General features: G+C 39.6%; 1 protein-coding gene across 5 annotated transcripts in view; it reads right to left on the minus strand.

Moving 5' to 3' along the window:
* DISC1 (DISC1 scaffold protein) overlaps positions 1-21,928 on the minus strand; it is a 188,727-nt gene that overhangs the window by 154,922 nt on the left and 11,877 nt on the right. For all 5 annotated transcript variants that reach the window (XR_007628977.1, XM_050315928.1, XM_050315929.1 and 2 more), the window contains exons 2-3: positions 14,716-15,713; positions 11,103-11,172 (exon numbers count right to left, since the gene is read on the minus strand). Coding sequence is in view for 4 of the 5 variants with exons in the window: in XM_050315928.1 (XP_050171885.1) it covers positions 11,103-11,172; positions 14,716-15,713 (1,068 nt within the window). In the remaining variant the exon portion in view is untranslated. The remainder of the gene's footprint in view (positions 1-11,102; positions 11,173-14,715; positions 15,714-21,928) is intronic.

Below are 21,928 nucleotides of genomic sequence, written 5' to 3' on the forward strand. Positions count from 1 at the left end.
GTTTGGATGTTTTCTCAAACAGGTATTCAAGGCCAAATTGGCCTCCTCACCAATAGAAGGAAGCAGGTTGGAAGATATCTCAAGGATCATGTGGTCCAATCTCTCTTGGTGACATACAGTCTAGACAAGACCCAACATCCTGCCCAACTGAACCTTACAGGTATCCAACACTTGGAAATCCACCACTTCCCTAAGGAGATCATTCCAATGACTATTGGGCTCATTGTGAAAAATTTTACTTTTGTGTCCAATCGGAATCTCTCCAGGAGTAACTAGAGCCCATCACCACTTCTCATGTGAGTCCTTGCAAAAAGGGAACCTCCATCTTCTTTGTAGGCACCCCTTAAATACAGGAACACAGTGACAAGGTCTCCCCCTAAACCTTCTTTTCCCAAGATTAAATAAACCCAGTTCTCTCAGCCTTTCCTCACACAAAAGGTTTCCCAGTCAGGAAAGGCTGACTTTTCCAGGCTACAAAGGTCATCTTTGTAGCCCTTCCCTGGACTCTCTCCAGCCTGTCTGCATCTTTTTTGTACAGCAGGGACCAAAACTGAACACAAGATTCCAGGCGTGGCCTGAAAAGCGCTGAATAGAGTGGGGAAAAGTTGTAAAGCAGGACAGTCACGTACTTTGTGAGAGTTGGCAGTGCTGAAACATTCATTCAACTTTTTGACCTTACCCTGAGTTCCTAAGAAGAACATTCTTTGAATGGAAATAAGCATTGCACCAGCTTCATCCTAACGTTCAAAAGAAATCTGCGGCAGTTAAATCTTAGCTGAGCAGAACATTAACATCAAGGAAGATCCAGCCTCTCTGTACCTCTCTATTGCAAGTTGGTTTGGGTTGTTGCTTTAAACTCCTTTGCATAGAAGGGATGACTGGCAATTTTTGTGACTTTTAACTGACCCCAGTATCATCTGTCTACTTGCCTGGAAGCCAAGATGATAGGTTTGTGTGCTATACATCATTTCAAAAAAGACCTCCAACTGTCAAGAGTCAATTGGTCTGCAGATGAGAACTGAAAAAAGAAATCTAGAATTTTACATTGTTTTCTTTATTTTTCCAAAGGTTAGCCAGTCTACTTTGATAAAGGCAGCCTTTCTAGTTGCCTGTCAGGGCAGCATAAATGCTTTCTTTGCTCTCCCAAAGGTACTTCAAAAAATTCTGCACCACAGGTAACATTTATCAATATTCCTTTTAGGTAGGCATTGGAGAGAATAGGAACTATATGTGCTGTTACATTACATGACAGATGAATCTTGGAAATTAAAAATGGACTTCGGTAATTTTAGGTGTACATGAAGTGTAACTTTGTAGTGGATTGGGGAAAAGAAAATAAGATGGTATAAAAATGCTAAGAAAGAAGACACTCCTTAGAATTAATAGGCATCAGCTACACATACCTGAACAACCAATCATCCAAACAACTCTTTAGATCTTCCTACAGACAAAGAAGTGTGAACCCTACAGGACTTACATGAAAGAAATTTTTAAAACCCTCATCTCTCTTGGCTAAGAACATGCCAGCGTCTAGGACCCCTGTTCCAGCAGTGTGGAAGGCACACAGGCCACTGACCTGCCCACAACTGCTACAGAAAGAACAAACTTGGGTAAGCATAGAGAAGGCACACTGAACTCCAGAGAGGGAATTGGGAGCACAGGAGTTCACTTTTCTAACAGAAACAGAGGAAAGGTTGCCTCTTAGGGAAGGGAGAGCCAGGAAAGCATTTACAAGCAAGGAGGGTACACTTCCCTGAAGAACTAATTTTCCATCCCTCCTAATTTCTGAAATCAAATCGATTTTGTAAGCAAACATTCAGTTCATTATTAGCTGCTCTTAAGAGCATCCACTCTAAACAATAATTAGAGGTGTTCACAGGAAGTTTCTATTAAGGAATTATAGGTGATAAAACTGAAGCAGGGAAAAAAGGGTTTCTAGACAAATTAAAAGCCAGACACAGCATGCAAGGCAGACTTGGCCCCTAACTCCAGAGACAGGAGAAATGACACTGTTGCTTGCACACGAGGGAGACCACGAGATGTGGCTAAGACCACTAATAGCTCCTAATAGGAGCATACATGGAGGTACAAGAAACCTCTCACCACAGGCCTTTTAAAGTTCAAGTTTGCTTCTTTAAAGCTACAACTTAGGGGATGTTTGTCCAGCAGAAACAGGCCTGCTGCATTATCCATCCAAATGACTCCAGCCCTCACATGAACTTCATCTCCTGCAGTCATCACATCACTGAGCTCTGGCTTTAAGAGGGACTGAATTCATCTGACTATTTTAATCTGAGCAAAAGCAGCATTTTTCAGGGCACTTCAACAAGCCAAGAAAGCTTTGTTTCACATTCTTTGACATAACAAATATTTTTTTTCCTGCATTCAACGAACAAGTGTGTCACAAGTAAAGAAAGTAAGTCAAATACAGCTCAGCTGCTTTGCTGCCCACACTGTTCCCAAGTAACTCCCATCTGTTTGCACTGGGGAGGCATTACCCATTCACACACAGGCAGTCTTGCTTTCTCCTTGCTTGACTGAAAAGGAAAGGGTTTTTTTCCTTTCCCCCAACCCCCCTCCTCAGAGAAGTAACAGCAATGGAACAGTTTTACTGAGCATGTAGGGCTGCCCCTATGTATTCAGCCTGAATGGGTCAGTCAATGTAACAGCTATAGATAAGAAGAGCCTAAGTATTTTGAAAGCAGGAGGAGGGCACAGAGAAATAACTTTTCCTTACAGTAACAGGCAGGCTCACTCAATAAGCAAAATGGCACCTGTGCCTGGCACAGGGAGTGAAGATTATTTGTTTCTCTGACAGATTCCTCACCTTATTATTTGGAACTGCGTGACTGTTTTAAAAAATGTCCAAAAGAAGAAATGTAAGAGCCATTTAAATTAAATAGGAGAATCCTACTAAATCCTGTATATTCCTTATTATAAGCCCTGGGAGTTACAGGCGGGGAAAAAAAACACCTGAGATGGGAAACATAAAACTGCACAAAATTCAGACTTATCTACAGGTAGACAAGAACAGAATTGTGATGGCAGAATAATTATATCAGAAAGTTATTCTAGTAACAATGCTTCTGCAAGCACAGTGCTCCAAAAGAGAATTAAATTTTAATTCTAGAGTTATTCTACCTTGGATTTTTATTTTCCTTTCCCCAAATATTTCTTCTTTTTCTCCTCCTCAGCATCCTCAGTGTTTCTTTCTCTGGAAGATCTTGTCATTTTATACAGCATTATGAAAAATTAATATTTTTGTAACACACTTACATATCTTGAGTCTTCTTACCCTAAGTTCTGTGAGACAGGTGACATAGTATGACCAGAACCGCTTTGTTCAGAACTCCTCGCTATTTTAATATTTATTATATAGCACCAGAATATCCAGCTGTTGAAGCCTGCCTGGGAATGGGGCCATTTCAGCTCTTGCTCAAAAAATGTTTTCTCCACTAAGTAAAGCTCATAATTAAAATATTTCAAACCAACAACCCCTGCACTTCAATATGAATTTGGATTTGATTTTATTTACTTCTGTGCACCAGGAATTTGACCAGACACCATCCAACACTGAGGAAGCAGTATTATCAGTTCTCCACAGAGGACTTACACTGGAAGACTTTCATGTCTGCTTTCAAATGGTAGTCACATTCATTCAGCACTGTTTTAACCCCCAATTACGCAGAATTTGCATTACTGTGTCATCCAGAAGTTTCTACCCATGTTCAGTCATTTCTTAGGCAGATAGTAATTGAAAAGAGAAGGTGTCCCCCTTCCCTTAAAATTTTTATATCCTACATGTAAGACAAGGGCAGCAAAATCAATTTCTACTTGTTGGCTGAATTAATAGCCATACCATCTCCAGCAGTCATATTGCAAATGAAACACATTTTTCTTATCTGGAGCTAATATTTCTAAAGAGCAGGAGAAAGATAAGTCTGTCCTGAATATAAAATTTGTTTTCAAGTGCAAAGTAAGCAGATGGGCTGGCTGAGTATCAGGAGAGCCATGTCACTCACTCAGTGGGCACTGTCCAGATAGCACATCAACACTTCTCCCAAGTTACACCCATCAGAGCCCTATGTTTCAAACAGCAATTCAGTAAGTAAGATCTTAAATTACCCATAATTGCTTATTTTGTTCATATTTTTTCATTGCTTGTTTGTTTGTAAAAGGCTAGCCAGGCTGTCTGGGAACAGCTTGGCTGCATCATGGACTGAGAAATAGGGCCCAACTATCATAGGAGGGGTGGCCAGCAGTGTCAGTTTTAGACAGCAGATGGCCAGGAGCAGAGAAAGCTTCCAAGCGCACACTTTGCCAAAACTTCAGCAATTTTCTTTTTGTCAAGCAGCTTCCAGAAACACAAGATGTAGCCGAACCTCTTCACACTGGCCAAGATTAAAATACGAGAGCATAGTAGAATCCTACAAAATAGTACCACTTCCTAAAAATATTTAGGCTGCACAGTTTAAGCGAGCTACTGCATGACTACAGTAGTTTCCTCTCCAGTATTGGCTAAGGAATTAGAGATGTAGAAAACATAACTCCATTTTCAGTGTGGGGGCACAAGCAGACCAATGGCAAGATCCTGTTCTACCTGAAAGACACAACTTGATGTGACGGAAACTGAACAACTGGGCTAAAATGAGGATTTACATCAAAAGCATTTCAAGAAGCTGCTGAAGATGCATGTGCTTCATATGTAATGAGTAAACACAACAAGTCAGAGTACTCAGAAATGCATACCAGACCTCCTGCTCATAAGCATTGGTCATTACTATATTATTTTAATATTAAAAAAGTTTTTCCGGTTGTCTACCTGACAGCCAGATAAGGAAATTCATACCTTTAAATTGTGACTCCTGCTCAGTTTTGTGACTTAAAAAACAAAAACCAAAACACCAAAACAAAACCAAAACACCAAAACAAAACCAAAACACCAAAACAAAACCAAAACACCAAAACAAAACCAAAACACCAAAACAAAACCAAAACAAGACCCAAACAAAAAAACAAACAAACAAAAACCCCACCAAACCACAAAACAGCAACTGGATATGCCTAACATGGATTGCACAAAAAGAAACAATGATGTCATTACTGCTGCTAGTAGACAGAAGCCATGATGAAGCATTTGGACAACAGCATCTTGGTCAACAGTTTCAGCCAGCACCAAGCAATAAATGGATGTGTACAAAAAAGACTTCTATCTCTTCATTTCATCCATCTTAGAGAAATACAGACAAGGTGTAAGGGTTGCACGGCTTGTGATACTTCTGTTTTATTACGAGGTAAATTAAGTCTAATTCATACTTCACATAAGCATTTGCTCATCCTTAACTACCCAAACTCTTTTGTGGAGGTTAATTGAATCTGTAAGAGTAGAACAAGTAAACAAGATTCACGCAACAAAGATTTGGGTTTTGGAATTTGTACAGGCCCTTCCCCCAGTCCTCTTAAAAGCTTTACTGGAAAGTTGTAAAAATTCAAATGAAACCCAAAAAGACTTACCCACATATTTCAGGAAACTTCTACAAGTTTGTGAAGAAACAAACCTCTAACAATATGGCATAACACAAAGTCCTAATTCTTCCATCCACCCCAAACCCATTGACAAGTCAATGGCCTGCAACTGCAAATTACAAGCTCGCAGTAAGTCTCCTGTGTCACAGAAGCTCTGTCCTCCAGTATCCACCACTTTTTATTAAGTCAGCAGCCTCAGATATAGAGCTTCACTCAATATACAGCTAAGGTTTAAGGATTTAACTTCCAAAGGTATATGCCACACTGAGTAAGTCCAACCCAAAGTAACATGTTCTTTGAGAGTTATTTCCAGATACAGTTTCTCTCAAATTCACTGTCCTTCCTCAGAAAGAAGCCAACTTGCCTTCGTTTCTGTGTCCTGTTATAGCAGCCATCTGTCAAGCAAGCATTTTAGTTCAAAATAATAGAAGCACAGTGAAGCAGGGATTCTATCCAACCCACATCTACAAATAGCTCTTCCAGGGAAAAATGAAATTAAAAAAAACAAACAAGAAAGATAACAAAAAGAACAACACACCACCCACCTGCCTGAATACCAAATTGGTTCAAATGTTGTAAGAATTATGACTAGAAATAGTACTTTACACTGGGAAAAAATATTGTTCTAGTTGCAAGTGGAAAAAGAAATTTGGAAAGACCAAACAGCTATACACCTGGTCAGGAGTTTGGAGTTTGTAAGTACCACTGTAAGAAGTGTCCAAGACCTCCCTTAGAGTGCCACATAACACAGCATTTTCAACCCTGCCATTACTTAACATGATAGTTTATAGTTTTCTCTCTTTCTGCAGAGCACTCAACGCACAAGTTTACCAATCCACATAGTTCATGCTTTGAGAACTCACCTAAAATAACCAAAGGCTCACATAATGTTAAATGTATCTACAGCCTGAATTTTTATTGCTGAGATAGAATAGGCTTTGCCATGACAGGTGTAAATGTTTCTGTGTTCTACCTGTCACGCTGGACTGATAAGGAGTTGCTCTGATCTACTGTATGACCTTCACTGAAGAGCCCTAACTCTGAATACAATCTGATTGCACAGAGAAGTTTACATTCCTTACCAGTTGCAAACAATGAATCTGTACGCTCACATTCCTGCATACAAGAATTTTCTTTTAAAAAATAATAATTAAAAGAAAAAAAAACAGTAGCTCTGAAAAAAACTTTTTTCTGAGTAACAAGATGGCACATGAACCACTAGTAGAGTTCAGCAGCAAGACAGTCCTGACAGTTACCAATCCACTTGCCTCTTGCATCAGGAAAGGCTGAGCAGCTCAAGAAGCAAAGAACAGGAAAAAAGATTTTCAAATGTTGGGGCAATAGATTTGTACTGAGCAAAATACACTTGCTCCCACTGCAAGCACAACTCCCACAAGCACAAAATATATTGGCTTCTTTTTCCCCCCCTGTATTCAGCAGTGTGTTTAACCTTGGAGCTGTCAAGCTCCATCATGAATAATGAGCCATGACAACACTTCAAGTGATCCTTGGAGAACAGACCAATTTTTCCTATATGCTGTGCAAGGCAAAATGCTTATATTCCCATGGTACTGCACCTGCTTTGAAAATATACAGTAATGTGGCCATCAAGAGGACACCACAAGCAAATACAGAAAAAAAAAAAAATCACTTATTTCCTGATATTTCAGCACCTACAAACAGAAAGAGCAGTAAAACAAGTAACATCCTAATGGTTCCTATTCAAAAATATACCAGGGCTGAGGAGATTTGTCTCACTGAATACGCATTTCACACAACCGTTTTACAGACGAGGAATATCTGCATTTGAAACAACCCATGACAGCTACAGTGTGAAGAGAGAACACCCTGCAGGTTTCACTGCCCTGTGCTCAGTGACCTCCAGTAGATGAGCACCAACATGGAATGGGGGGCGGCCTCTGCCCAAGCAGCCCCTCAGCACTCTCGGAACAAACATATCCCCTGCTCCATCCCATGGCACTGCAAGAAAGTATAGGAAAAAAATGTAATTATTTGGATGACTGACTGAAGCTCCCCTAAACCAACACCCTAACCATGCCAAGGCAGGACTTCAGAAGGCACAGCACAGGTAACCAAGCAATGGCAAGAGCCATGTCTGCTGCACACCTCTCAAGCCCAACATGAGGAGGAAGACAAGAGCAAACAGATTCACCTAAAGAAAGTAAAAACTTGGAAGAAACAAGCTGAAGATTTAAACAGACATTCCCTTGTCTTTTAAACAAAAGATGGAAGGTTGTAGTAGCAAAAAGCCCTTAAAAAATCATCACTTGTTCAGAAATCATCACTCCAACAGACCGAAGCAGAATGCATTTGTCCTGTATTTCTGAAAAGGGGGAAAAATAAATATATCCTTATTCCTGACCTGTTTGCAACAGAGTATCTGTCCATGGTTTTGTGGTGGGAAAAACTTGTCTTTATTTTTGTCATTTCCTAGCCTTGTTGCCAGAACCGAAAAGACAGTGCATCACTTTCAGCTCTCTGTAGGGGCACCACTTTATCTACAATTGAGTTTCAAAGGTTACCATAAACTACAGGAGCTCTCAAAAGACTCTGGAGAGCAGGAAAGCAACAATCTTGAACCTGTAATGCTTGTTCTTCCATAAGGTGCGAAGTTTGCAGTGTCAGACAGCAGAAACCAGTCCTGAGCACTTTGAGGAGCACTAACACATTTTCCTCCCACCAAACTGTTGTAAAAAACAACTGAGGCCCTTCCTGCAAGACTAAATGACTCAGAAAGCTGAAATCAGAAAATCTCTTCAACTGTGGTCAAAGCTAGAGAGGAGCCTCTAACAACAAAGCAGTAATTACACATGATAATGTATTTATTGACAATTTAATTTTCCACTTGGGAGTCCAGTCACTTATACCCCTCATACCTCCACCTGTTGGCCTTTACCCCTACTCACCTCTTCCATGTACAGGGCATTTATCAGCTATTCACGTCACACTAGGTCTACCTTTCTCCTAGAGAACTTCCAAATGTCACCACACACAACACAACCATCAAAATGGTTCTGCTCTTAACAGAGGACTCTCAAGGTCATTCCCCAAATTACAGGGACAGTAATCTTCTGCAAATAGTTAAAATGTCCTTAGCCCTCCATATACACCATGGTGGTTTCTCCCATTCCCTGATGATACACTGCCATTTATGCTCCACATCACAGCTCTACGTGTTTAGTAATTCCATTCCCTGCTAGCAATATTTGGCAATACGAACATTTTAAAGAAGGCTAATTACAAATTTCACTTGAAAAGAAATTGGTACTGGGCCAATCTGTAAGCTCTTTAACAAGCTTTCAAACTTCACACCAGGGAAGACTGTTCTCCACCAGGAGCAATGACATAGCTCTAAAAGCAAAGGTGGAAATCTTGCCACTGCAAGATGAGGAGGGAAGGTTACAGCTCTGATTCTCCTTGCAGCACTGCACCTTCTCCATGCGACTCTTTTCCTTGAAAATATGCTGACCATTTTTCACAAACGAAAAACTGAGAAAGCCAGTTCAGATACCATGAAAATAATGAAAAGTAGTCACCAAAAAATCCTGGAAAGCAGTCACAAAAACCCTCTGTTTCACAGTCGTGTCAAAAAAGGAACAAAGGCCAGTTATGACAGAAAGCAGGTCAAGGACTCAAAAGCTAGGAATTCATAAAATTAAGGATGCATGGTCACAAGCATGCTTGAAGCATGGCATTTTCAGAGAACAGCAGTGTCTCAAGACGGACTCCCAGTTTTCAAAGGGATGGAAGAACCCAAGACAAAGTTTCTCAAGCACTTTAGCATCTAGTCCTATATCAGGACAAATGTTTTCTGTCTATATATACCAGACTTGGCACAGAAAACAGCAATACCACCAGCGGATGCTCCTCACCACCTTTGTACTGCTGCCACTTTTTCTCTCTGTGTTCACAATACCTGGTGAAATAACATTTCAGCCAGATCATTTTTCTGAGGGGAATTAATGCAAGATTCTGCAAACATGCTCTGCGCTACCTGCTTGATAACCAAGGTGGAACTGAAAAGGGTAGCTGATAAAGTGATGGTCAACAGAAAGTTGGTTCTGTTTTAAGAGTACAAGACTAGCATCCAGGAAAACTACACAAGGGCTTTCCCTGCAAGATTCAAGACAAGTCATCATTTTTCCCTGTGGTCAATGACTATGTGGCATCACAAGGAGATGTTACACCTGACACACTGAAATTCTGCCATCAGAGTGGCTGACTGCCCAGAGAATCCCAGCTGGAATCTGTGGTAACCATGCACACCAAGCACACAGCTGTTGGGAAGTCTCCAACTGTGAGCTCAACCCACAGGCACCAGAACAAGAAGAGTTATGAGTGTTACACATGTAAAGCTCACACATCAATAATGTGTTTGACAGAGATTAAACCCATGAATACCTAAAACATCCTTAGCTTTTAATGTACCTAAACATTTTCCCCATTAGGAGATGCCACACTAAAAGAACGATTTGTGACAGTAGCAGACTCTTCTCCTGTACACAGGCAAGCCTGTAAGAGGCTAACAGAACCACTCTTGAAAAAGGGCTACACACCTACTCCCTACACACTATTAAAACGCATTTACATCACCTTGGAAACCTCTTTGGGGGCAGGAGAACAGTCATGGTACAACTGCAAAGCATCACAAATCATTAATTTTGAAAGGCAAACCGTAAGTTCTGACCACTGCCCAATGTCTAAAAGTTGAGAATAAAAAAGCGGCAGGAAAGGAGATATCTTTTTTTCAGTCTTATTCTCTGAATTCACGCATATTCATGCATATTTTACTGATATGTTGGCAGGGTTTTCCAACTGATTATAGATCTAGTGGGAAGAATTTAACCTAGAACCTCAAGACTATCAAAACACAAGTACTTGAACTCAGACTATCAGAGCAGGAAACAAGAAGAAACCTAATATGAGTGTTACTAGATGCTCTAATTATTAATGTGCGCACACACAGAGCTTATCAGAAGTGCCAAGGCATTTGAAAGAAAAAGCACTATTCAAAGACAGCTATTTGCCAGCAACTCTATCATCACCATATTCTTTAGTTGGTTTTGACTGAATTCAGAGACATCATGTTAATCCCACAGGACAGTATCATTCACTTTTATAATAGCTACTGACCTTATTTCTGTGTTTGAGCCCTGTTGTAGCGTCATGACTAAATGTGGCAAGCAGCAAATCTCACTCTGTCAGCAGCCAGTGCCTGTCCTTTCTCCTTTTAAAGCTTTCATTCATTTCTGCAATTTTTTTAAAGTCATGCTGCTTCAAAACAGCTGATCCAGATGGCAGATATTTGGATTTCAACCTTCCCACATGGTGATGTGGCTCAAGAAAATAAAAACTGTTGCTACCTGCTGCTGACCTACTTTAATTTGCTTCCTGCCACACAACAGAATAAAGAACACAGTTCATTGAACTACTCTTCCACACCTTCCCACTGCTATGTAGGAAATATAAAATAAAATTAAGAGAGAAAGGAGGAGGAAAGAAAAAAAAAAACAGGCAGCATGATCCAGTGGAGAATAGGGGGGAGCAATTCTCACCTCTATCATAGTCATCTTCCTCTATTGCTTTTTCCTGAAGCCTCTGAAGCCGTAAGATCAAGGATTTTATCTATGCAAAGAAAAAAAGGTTAATTACGAAGAAGCTGCATTTAAAAATATTTAGACTATTAACCTCTACATATTATAATGGCTTCCTACATCACTACAATGACCAAATTTTGATTGTTAAGCCCAGTATTTGTTAATTAGCCAGACCTACTTGGAAGTCAGTTGAATTGAAGCTACTTGAGCCAAGCATGGCTTTAGTCCAAACGCATACAGGGAATAACAAACGATATTTCTTGAAAAGCAAAGGAGATCATGTGATTGCAGGATATTTTTCACCCTTTGACTAAATCAAAGTAGGATCATCAGAGGATTCTGTCAGCATGACATATACTTCTGTACCCAACAGTGTGTTCCCGAGCCCATTCCAACAATTTTTTGCCTGAGTTTTGCACAGAATACAAAATTTCCATATGTAAACCACATTTTATTCTGTAACTAGAAAGAGGAATGCAGTATGAATATTTTGGAACAGGTACACTCATGTTATGGGTCAGAAGACAGTATTCATATACACCCAATGAAGTTTCATTAAAATACAATTTAGGCTTATCTAAATAATATTGATGTTTGCATTTTCAGCTCACAATGCAAATGCTAGATGAGGAAAAAAGCAGAACGCCAAGAATACCTAAACCACAAACAGAGTGCTCTCTCACACCCAGAAAAAAAAAGAAAATTCTACCATAATAAAGTTTTATTCCAAGAGCTAATGTTTCTCTTTGTTAACATCAAAGAGTGTTTTAAAGTTTTAAAGTTCTAAATTTGCTAAAAATTTGTAAGGCTAGGTGTATATTCCAAGGCCTTTTCAAGATTTTACTGTAAAAAGAAATTGGTTAGAAGGTAGGTTTAGCCCTCTCCTCATTGCCATGCCAGCCACAGCTTAGCATGACTACAGTTACAAGACTGAAATGTATTTCTTTCTTATTAAATTTATACATAACCGGTACCAAACAAGCCAATATCAGCACTGAGAAAGGTAAGCCTGGAAAAAGAAGCAGCTTATATTCCTAAAGTCCAAAGCCTGAAAGCGCTTGGGAAAGCATTTTCCAACACAAGAAAATCCATACTTCAGACATTCTACATTTACAGAATATTTCTCTCCTCCCTGAAACTCTTTCATATTTTATCCCTATAATTAAACTCTAAATTGAATAGAGAAAAACAGGTACAACCAGTCAACAACTTCATAGAAGCACTCAGTTATTGAGACTACACAATCGACACACAAATTAGACAAGACCTTTAAATTCATGATAACCCTTCTAAATGTGGTATGTGAAAGGGACTAGTCAGAAAAGAACTGTAAAAAACAAAGCCAGAAAAGTATCCAACAATGACTGATTAATAACAGCCTATAGGATGGCCCAGAAGAAACACAAACAAAAAACATTGTAAAAAAATTCCCATTTCCTCAAGGCTTTATTTTATTTTGGTTTTCACATCCTGAAACCCTAATCTTTTTTTCTCTGAGGTTGCTGAGGAATGCGTAAGATACTGAAGGGAGGAGCTCTGAATTCTCATCGTAAACTATTTTCTGTATTTTATGCCTGACTTTTGATAGAGCTTTAAAGAACCCTGCAGTAAGAACAATTCAAATGACACTTTTTTTCCCATATATGATGCATAACAACCACCTATACAGCAAGTACAGCTTTGCTGCTGTTTGCAGTGTTTATTCCATCATGTGCTACAGCGGCAGGTCATTTAAAATCTGCTTGGGTACCACAGCCCAGGCTCGCCCACGGCAAACTGACTGATGCTGCCACAGTAAAGTGCTTTCTATTTGCAGGCTGGTAAGACATTTCGAGCTCAACTAATCAAAGAGCTGCTTCAGCGTGGCATGTCCTTTATCTGTACTAGAAGATGATCACTTTTTGGTTTTAAGTACAGAGAAAGCATAATTTTAACAATTTTGGTATTGTCTCCTTTTCTCGACTACAGTTGCCTTTGTTCTTTTCTGAAAACTTTGAGACTTGCTCATTATCATTACAATAGGAAGGTGCTTCAAATTAAACACACACGACTGGCTAACTAAGGGCAAAGACATCTGCAGGGTACAAGTCTCCAGTTCTCCTTTCAGTGAATTAATGAATACAGAAATTAAAGATAGCAATGTTTCATTTGTGCCTATCAAATAAACAAACTGAAAAGAAAGAAAAGTAACTTCCTGTTTTGCTTGTGTTATATATTCCCAAATTTGTAGCAAATAATTTCCCAAAACATCCCAGATCACAGGCACGTTGTCATTCAAGGCATGAAGCCAAAGAAACTGCTCCATGTCAATGTGTGTGGAGTCTGTAAATAAGAGAACCTAGTTTGAGTCCTGTATGCATCCTCTATAGAAAGTATTAGAGAGCATTGCAGGCCCAGGTCAGATGTCATGCAGAAAAAAGCAATAGTAAAAGTTTCTCAACCTTCTGTCTTACCCAGACAGCAAGGTTGTGCCAAGTTTCCCCAGAGTAGGTTGTTTCATCAGGCCTAAAGACAATATAGTGCATTTCAACAGGTATGTGTCTGAGCTGAGAAGTCACAAGAATCTGAGTTTCTGAAAGGCACCAGTGAGACAATTAAAAAAAAACCCAACCAACCCCACAGCAAAAACCAAACAAAAAGCCCAGTACACCAGAAAAACCTGACCACCTACTCAGTGCACCTTAAACAAATTAGTGAAATGCATTGTGTCCGTATTAATCTCTAGATTACTGCTTCCTGGTTGCATAACAAATCTAGTATTTGGTTCCTTTCAGTAGGTAAACTCAATTATTTTCCTCCAATGACCACCCTGCCATCCCAAAAACCTTATAACAAAACACAGCTGATCCTTCTTAAAGTTTCCCTACCCCTCTCCCATAAAGAACACAGTGAGTGATTGCCTGTATATGTTGCAGGTATAAATGTGGGTATATACATATATGCAGAAATAAAGACTCCTGACTCACTGCTCACTACTCCTCTGGGATGGAAGTAAAAAAAAAAAAAAAAAACACAACCAAAAAACAAAAAGGTTCAATTCCCATATGGAGGCAGAGAGGGACTTGACTCCCATTTTTCTTCAAGTGGAGAGAGTACCCATCTATTAAATTACATGCTACTCTCATACAGTTGCCTCACTCCAAGAAATCTCTGGCTAAACTTAAACATTTCCAGTTAAAAAGTTTCACACTGTTAAATCATGATGCTTCAAGAAAAGAGTTATTATCACCCCCAAATTTTGTACTACATATACTCCAAACTGCAGGAAAAAAAAAGCCACCTATGAAAGAAAATGGTGTTTATTGAATTCAGAAACTGATGTGTGACATTGGAAGTGAGTTTCAGTAGAACATAAAACAGGATACTGCAACAACATCACCTTTTTTTTGAAAAACCAAACAAAATCTGTTCTCTCACTTTTATCATACAGAGCACTACTGTAAAACTTTTTCAACAAATGCTGCAAAAGCCATTAGTATCTGAACTCCAACATAAACTTTGATTTCAGAACTATAAAAAAAATGTTTTGAGGGCCAGGGAGAGGAATCAAAAACAAAGTGAGATTACTGACCTTCAGTGTACTGCGGTTGCCAAGCAAGCAGTCCTGCAGCACTGGCTCATATTTTTTCATCAAAATATCCCAGTTACGGTCACTAACAGTAAAGCTACTTTCATAGCCTGAGGTGACAGAAGAGCCAGCAGATGCTGCATCCAAGGAATCTGTAGAATATGAAAATGTTGCATCTATATCTGAGAGAGAGACAGTCTCACAGTCCTGTAATTCATCAAGTTCATGGCTCTCATGTTCATGCTCCAAATCCTCACTGGACCTGGAGAAGCAACACAAATCTCCCAAGTTGTCATGAGTTTGTGACTTCTCTTCTGGCTTCTGCAGGCTTCCTGTGGTTTTGGGATGCAGAACAATCTCAGCTTCTTCAACAGTTGATTTGACTTCAACATCATTTACTCCAGAGATCGAGTTCAGGGAGAGCTGTATGAAGCTGAAATTTGAACTAAAACTATCTAAACTATTGTGTGCAACAGCAGAATGAGAAATATCATCTCTGCTTTGATATTCACAGTTGTTATTCACTTCTGTCCCATCCAAAGCATACATATTTGGGGGGTTGCTCACTTTTGCACTGTGGTTTTTCTGCCGCGTACAGCATTCAGCAGAAACATCTCCTTTGCTTGTTGCAGCAGCAGGGTAAGCTGCTGTCACCGTGTTTTCCGACCCTGGACTCTTGCAACACAACAGATTTTTGCAGCATCCTGGCATACTTCCAATAGTGGCCAACGTTGTTACCCCATCAGCAGGAATTACGGCACTACTAACCGCATTACAGTGCAGGAATTCAAAGTTATTTTGGCATTGTCTGCACAGAGCGCAGTTCTCAAAGTCTCCACAACCCTGCCTTCCATGTTGGAGCTCTCCTGGTCTGAATGGTTTGCAGGCACCAAGGGACTGAAACTCTATCTGTTGCTGAGCTTCTGGTCTCATGTATCCAGGTCTTTTTGCCAGTCTCTTTTTACGAAGGGAGCCTGCAGGCATTAATTGCTGGTGATCATCTGGGGGGAGAGAAAAAAAAAGTCAGTGAAATGCTTCTGCAGTTTTATAGGCTTAACAGTTGTTCCTGAAATTTCAAGCAGCATGCACGGCTTTCCTTTTCAGCAAAACAAAGACAACGACCATTCTGCAGATAAGGAACACTGCATGTATTCATTCACTTTCTAAAGAGTTTGCACCTGGTTTTAAGTGAACCCACTAACACAATCTTGTCCATCAGGACACATGAAACCTGAGTAGAATGAATCACATCATCTTCTCTATTCACAATACCACTCTACTTTTTCATTCTCAACTTGCTTAACAGCACATTAAAGGACAGACTTCAATTATCTCTGATTCAGAATGATTGCAGACTTAAAAGCACATCTAAGACAGGACTGAATCTACATCCAAAAAAGTGAGAACCATACTCACAAAGAAATTTTGTTCATAACCTATTGTTGCTTGTGTCCAGTTTCTTGTGTCTATAACCATGCTTTAATAGTATGAGTAGCAAGTGGTTCAGATTCTGCTTCCAGAATAGATGCAATTCTGTAGCACCCTGTGGTTGCAGGTATCAGTCTAATGAAATATTGTAGAAGTTGTCATTTAGATTTATCATACTACCTATTGTGCAAAATGTAGAGTTAAAGGAGAAGTTTTGCATGCAGAGCCATCATCGTAGAAAACTAACGCTTTGTAGCACTACTGACGTATTAATATCATTAAGGAAGGGCCTTTGCTCAATAACTATTTCCCCACACATACCTTACTTACAGAGATGATTGCTGTTTGCAGAGAATAGAAAACAAGCAAGCAAAAAAACAACCAAAAAAACCCCAAGATAAAAATCACAGTGAACATTAGAAGAAGGACATCAGAATTGATGTCCTGTCTGTGTTTTCTGTTTATTTCTATATACATTATGGGTGAAAGATTGCATGGCAACTACTTTCCATTTCTCATGGATTTACTGCTAGTTAAAAGGTATTCCATTTGTCTGTCCTGCACAAAATAATGGGGATACAAGCTTTGCACTTTCATCCATTTTGTAACATGAAAACATATTGACTGGACCTATTTGCCAGAATCACCCTTCAAGGGGATCTGGTGACTAGCTGAATTATGCCCTCTACCCACTGCAACAGAATCAAATTGCCAGAATCTCGGGTATTAGAAATATTCTTATTGCCCACACAGAGCTCTTCCAAAAACAACAAGTTTCAGATTTTTTTCTTTACATTTAATATTCATCTCTCATCACGACCCTTTGTCAATTTTTATATTGACAGTTGTGCACACAATCTAAACTCTTCAGCAACTCCTAACACAGGTCTCATACACACCTCACTACAATGCCATCCTATACAAGAATTTAAGCATTAGACCTGAAACTTCCCAGGAGAATTTTCCCAACATTCATTACATTCTCTTCATAATAATAACATTCTCTCCAAAATAACCTTCAACAAAAGCAATTTATACATTTTCCATGTACTAGAATAGTGGCACATCTCACCATGAGACTGCAGTTAAACCTCTGTATTCTGCTTCCTATCACCATAAATTAGAATATCCCAGCTGTCTCTTAGATTCTCTTTTGTCTGAGGAAAAAAGCATCACAGAAATCAGAAGTAAAAAAGGTCACAGAGTCCATCAGCCCATCTACTATAAAAAGACAGTGAAATGCTGTACTGGCAGTAATTTAATAGAAGTCTTAACAAACAGGAACCACGCTTGGAGCAAGGGGAAAAAATTTAGAACAAAATGTTCTTTAGAATTTAATTCTTTCAGTTTATATACAAAACAACAGCCTAAATTTGACTTCAGCAGAAGAAAGCAGTCACACAGAAAAAAGTAATTCTAGGACTGCATATACTCCCTCACCATTTAAAAAGGCTAGTCACAGGTCTTGTCTGTAAAAATGTAAAAGGTTCTCTGGTTTAATTAAAATCAGTTTAAAATTGATCTCACTAAATCACTATGAATTTCTAAAGCAGACAGATAATTACAGCTCTTCAAACACCAAATTTAAACTAAGCTAATGTAAATAGGGTTTAAATTGGCCAAAGTGTTAGATATTAACACCAAGTGAACTGGATGCAATTCTAAATATTATTGGAGCCAAAGGGGTACAATTCCAGTATTCTCATCAAGTTCACACAAAACCCACACATCTCTGCAGTCCTCACAATATTTGCAGGTAACCCTCTAGGTAGGTTTGGCATTCAGCTCTTTTATGAACTCCAGGTCTGCCTCCTGTTGAGTCCAGCAGCATAAGTCGCTCACCTGGACACCAGAACAGACCACTGTCTGAGTTATCCTCAAGATTATAGTCCAAGCCACGATCCATCCAGAGGATGCTACCAGGAGAGAGCTCCAAGTCCTTCACCCCAATGTAGCTGCCCCTGAGCACAAGGTAGAGTGGACAGAGCAGGGACCAACATGAACATTCACACCTTTGCCCAAAGGATAAGGGAGGGAGGGAGGAGACAGTGGCCACAGCTTGATCCCCAGCTCCATCTAGAGAGCAGTCACAATGCTCTCAGACATCACAAAACTCTGCCTGGAAGTTACTATGGCTTTGGGCATAGTAATACTGTTTGGGCACTGTTTACACTTCTGCCGTGTCCTTTTTCTCAAGATCAGAATGATTTCAGTTGTTTATCATCACATATCTGAAATTCAGTTACAGAGACTTTGTTTCTCTGCATAGCCTTCCAACCATAGCTTGCTGTGTCTGCACATCAGATACAGAAACTACACTGCACCAATTCAGCTCTCTTGTTAAATAAAGACAGGCCACAAATTTGTCTTATAATTCCCTCAATTTCAAGAACATCAAATAACATTTGGCAATTAACTACAAGACTATCAGAATGGAAACAACTGAAGGTAATTTTTAAATCCTACATTATAGCGTGTCATGCATTGTATCAGACACGCATTTAGAAAAAGAGTAAAGTCCCAAACGGAAGAGCCTTTCAATTGTAATATTACAAATCAACTTTTAAAAAAATATATTTTACAGTCTTGGAAGATGATGCAACATATATTCTAATGGCAAGTATGTGCAACTTACTTCAAATTATGAAAGCCCAGAAATAATCATAACAGCTCTTTCACCACAGTAATCTTTCCTGATGACCAATATTTCATAAAAGCTAACAGTTCGCATCTAGAGCAGAGGGAAAAAGAAAATAGTCTATTGTCATAAAGCAGTGTTGTTCACATCTAAGTTCACACCAGTGAGATGAAAGAGGGAGAGGTGAAGCGAGAAAGAGAGGAAGAGCATTTCCCACTGATGAAAAGAGCACATTCTCTTGTACCCAGCCTGATGCTAAAGAACAGCAATCATCTAATTTATTTTAGATCATCAGTCTCTGTTTTCAGCCACAAAAGCGGCATTTCAGGTTTTTTGATCAAAAGCTCTAGTAGCATCTGTGGATAGAAAGGTGTAACCACCTTACATTTTTGTTAAGTACACTAGAATTTTACAGATCAGTACAGAAACTCTGAAGCAATCGCCTCCTCACTTCTGCCTTAAGCATGTAATGCAAAATGCTTGGAAGCTCATCAAGTCCTTTCTGAAAGTAAGTGAAAAATTATATAAGCAGTTTTAAAGATAGCTTGACTATCTGAATATACGTATATTATACACAACTGATTCTTATTAGAATAACAAATTCACCTTCACAGCATTTGTGGGTGGTAACTGCGGTGAGGAGGAAAAGGTATTTAGTCATATTCAAAGCCAACTATCAAAGTACTGCTCCAAGCAACTTCTGTAGTGCTTTTTATGTTAAGGAAGCCTTAAACACCTGCATTAAACTGTACACAAACAAAGTAAGTGAGATGAAAATATTTATTATTTACAAACACATACACAAATGTTTAACCTATCAGGAACAAAAAGGAACTATTCTGAGGGATTAATCAATATGACATGACAATAACTATTACTGTTCGGTTCCTAAGTCATAGAAATACATAAAATGTTGCAGGTTCCTAATCAGTTACAGTTTGACTCATTTGTTGAATTTCAAAGATACCACTAAATATTCAAACTAAGATGGCACTGATCCCAACATAGCCTCTGTTAAAAGAGGCTCTGTTACAGAAGTCCCAAGTGAAAAAAGCCAGGAAAGCCCAAGACCTTTGCAATAAAAACATCAGTGTAATCCTGTTACAGACACTCCTCACACTTCTCGTTCTCCAGCTGTTATTACATCTCACTTCCCAAATTCATCTGTGGTTGATGAGCCTCAACCCAAATCACTTTTCAAATCTCCTTACACAACTCACTGATATATTTCACCCAACCCACAGATATCAACCTCGGCTAGCTAGAACTCCCAAACTCACACAACTCGCTGCCTAACAGCAGTTTTCAGGCTCCCAAGTCATCAATTACCCTACCAAGCTAAGCAATCCATCCTGTCAACCATCTGATGGACAACAAAACACCCAGGGGGTACAACACAAGCAGGTCTGGAAAAAAAAGCCAGCACCAGCACTGGGTGCCTTCAGCACAGAAGGCATTTCCCCACAAATATCCAGCCCAATTTTTTCCAAACCTTTAAGTATAATTTTCTTTAATTTCTAGTTAACTAACTGAGAATAATTTACGCATTTTTCAAAGAGGCAGATGAACACAAGTTGCAAGCCTACAGAGAATATTCACAATAGAAAAAAATCAATGCTTATTTCAGGAGTTGGGGGGTGTAGTTATAAGTTTTGTTGTTCTTCATGGAGAAAAAACCTTTTGTTCCCTGTTTCAATGCAAAATTCTGTAGAGGCAGCCCATGCAAATGTCTAAAGTGGAGAGAACATCCTGTTCTTTCAGTCAAGATCTAACAACAGCTTTAAATATTACATAGAAATTGGGGGGTAAGGATATTGCATAGAAACTGAAGTTTGCTTAGGTCATAAATTAACTTGCAAACAACACTTAATGGGTTTGCAGTCATATCCCATAAAAGTATTTCACCAAACATGCGTGAAACTACAAAATTAGTACACAGCAGTTCTTTTCAAGAATGGTCTATTTAACACAACACACTTCTCTTTCATCACTCTGTCTACAGAGTGACAGCATGGATTCCCACTACTTCTGCTCAGTCAGATCATCTACAGCAAGACTCTAATATAAAACTCATCGGGGGGGTGAGAGGGGAGGGAAGAATTAAAAAAAAAAAAAAAAGAAGTGAAGTGTGAGAGCACATTGACAGCAGTCAATTTCTAATTCAAGCACAGTTTGAGTGCTCCAGCTTGGAGATCTGAATTTTTAATTTCACCAAGAGAGTGGGTTCCAAATTAAGCATCTGATGCACAGTCAGTCTGAAACCAGAATTGAGTTTACTGAAATAGAAAGTAATTTTCTCTTAACAGCTCAGTAGTGATCACATATAATGAAAATAAAACAACGTGGCAGTTCCTATATCGCCAAGGGTGAGGAGTCCGAATTCTTTTAGCTTTACAATTCAATATCAAAGTCCTAGGACAAATGCCCTTCCTTCGCCTGATGAACGAGGTTCACCTTACGGGCTGTCAGATGCAATGCCCATGAGGCCTAGGCAGCAATGGAGACGGAACAGAGCTGCAGACACAAGGACACCTGAGCACCAGCTTCCCACAGATAGCGCACTACCCCAGGATGCAGCTTAAATACAAGCTACTGTAAAAGCCAGACATGAACACAAACTGCAGGTACAGCTATGCACAGGACACAAGGCCAGCCTGTAGCTAGAAGGAAGGCAAAACAAGTGGTGCTGGTCCCTCAACCTGCTCCCCTGAAAGGAAAATCTCAGGGCTTCACACGAAGCCCTGCAACTCTTTATGCTCCAAAAAACTTTCTGTACTGAGGTATTCTTTGCTCTTTGCAGCAGCAACTGTGTGGACTGTACTTTTGCCAGCTGACAATAAACTGACACTCCCAGTGGCAAGATGAAGATTCTCAGCTGAACCCATGAGGCACAGACTGCAGCACTGCTCTCCCATCCTCAACAGCGACACAAGCAACTTCAGTTAACACAAGTCCTTGCTAAATGCCAAGAGATTACTCAGCATCATCATCAGCCTGCAGATGTTATAACCTGTGAGGGGTCAACCTTTGTGCTCCAGCAAGCAGACTGCAGCTCCCTTGGAGACCTTCACTGCTAAGCAGGAAAGACACACACGATATCCCTTTTGAGACCTTTGCTGAGAGTATGGCTTGACCTTTACAACCCTTTCC

This window comes from Myiozetetes cayanensis, unplaced genomic scaffold, assembly GCF_022539395.1.
Source record: "Myiozetetes cayanensis isolate MyiCay16 unplaced genomic scaffold, myiCay2020 scf2-11, whole genome shotgun sequence".
Taxonomy (NCBI): domain Eukaryota; kingdom Metazoa; phylum Chordata; class Aves; order Passeriformes; family Tyrannidae; genus Myiozetetes; species Myiozetetes cayanensis.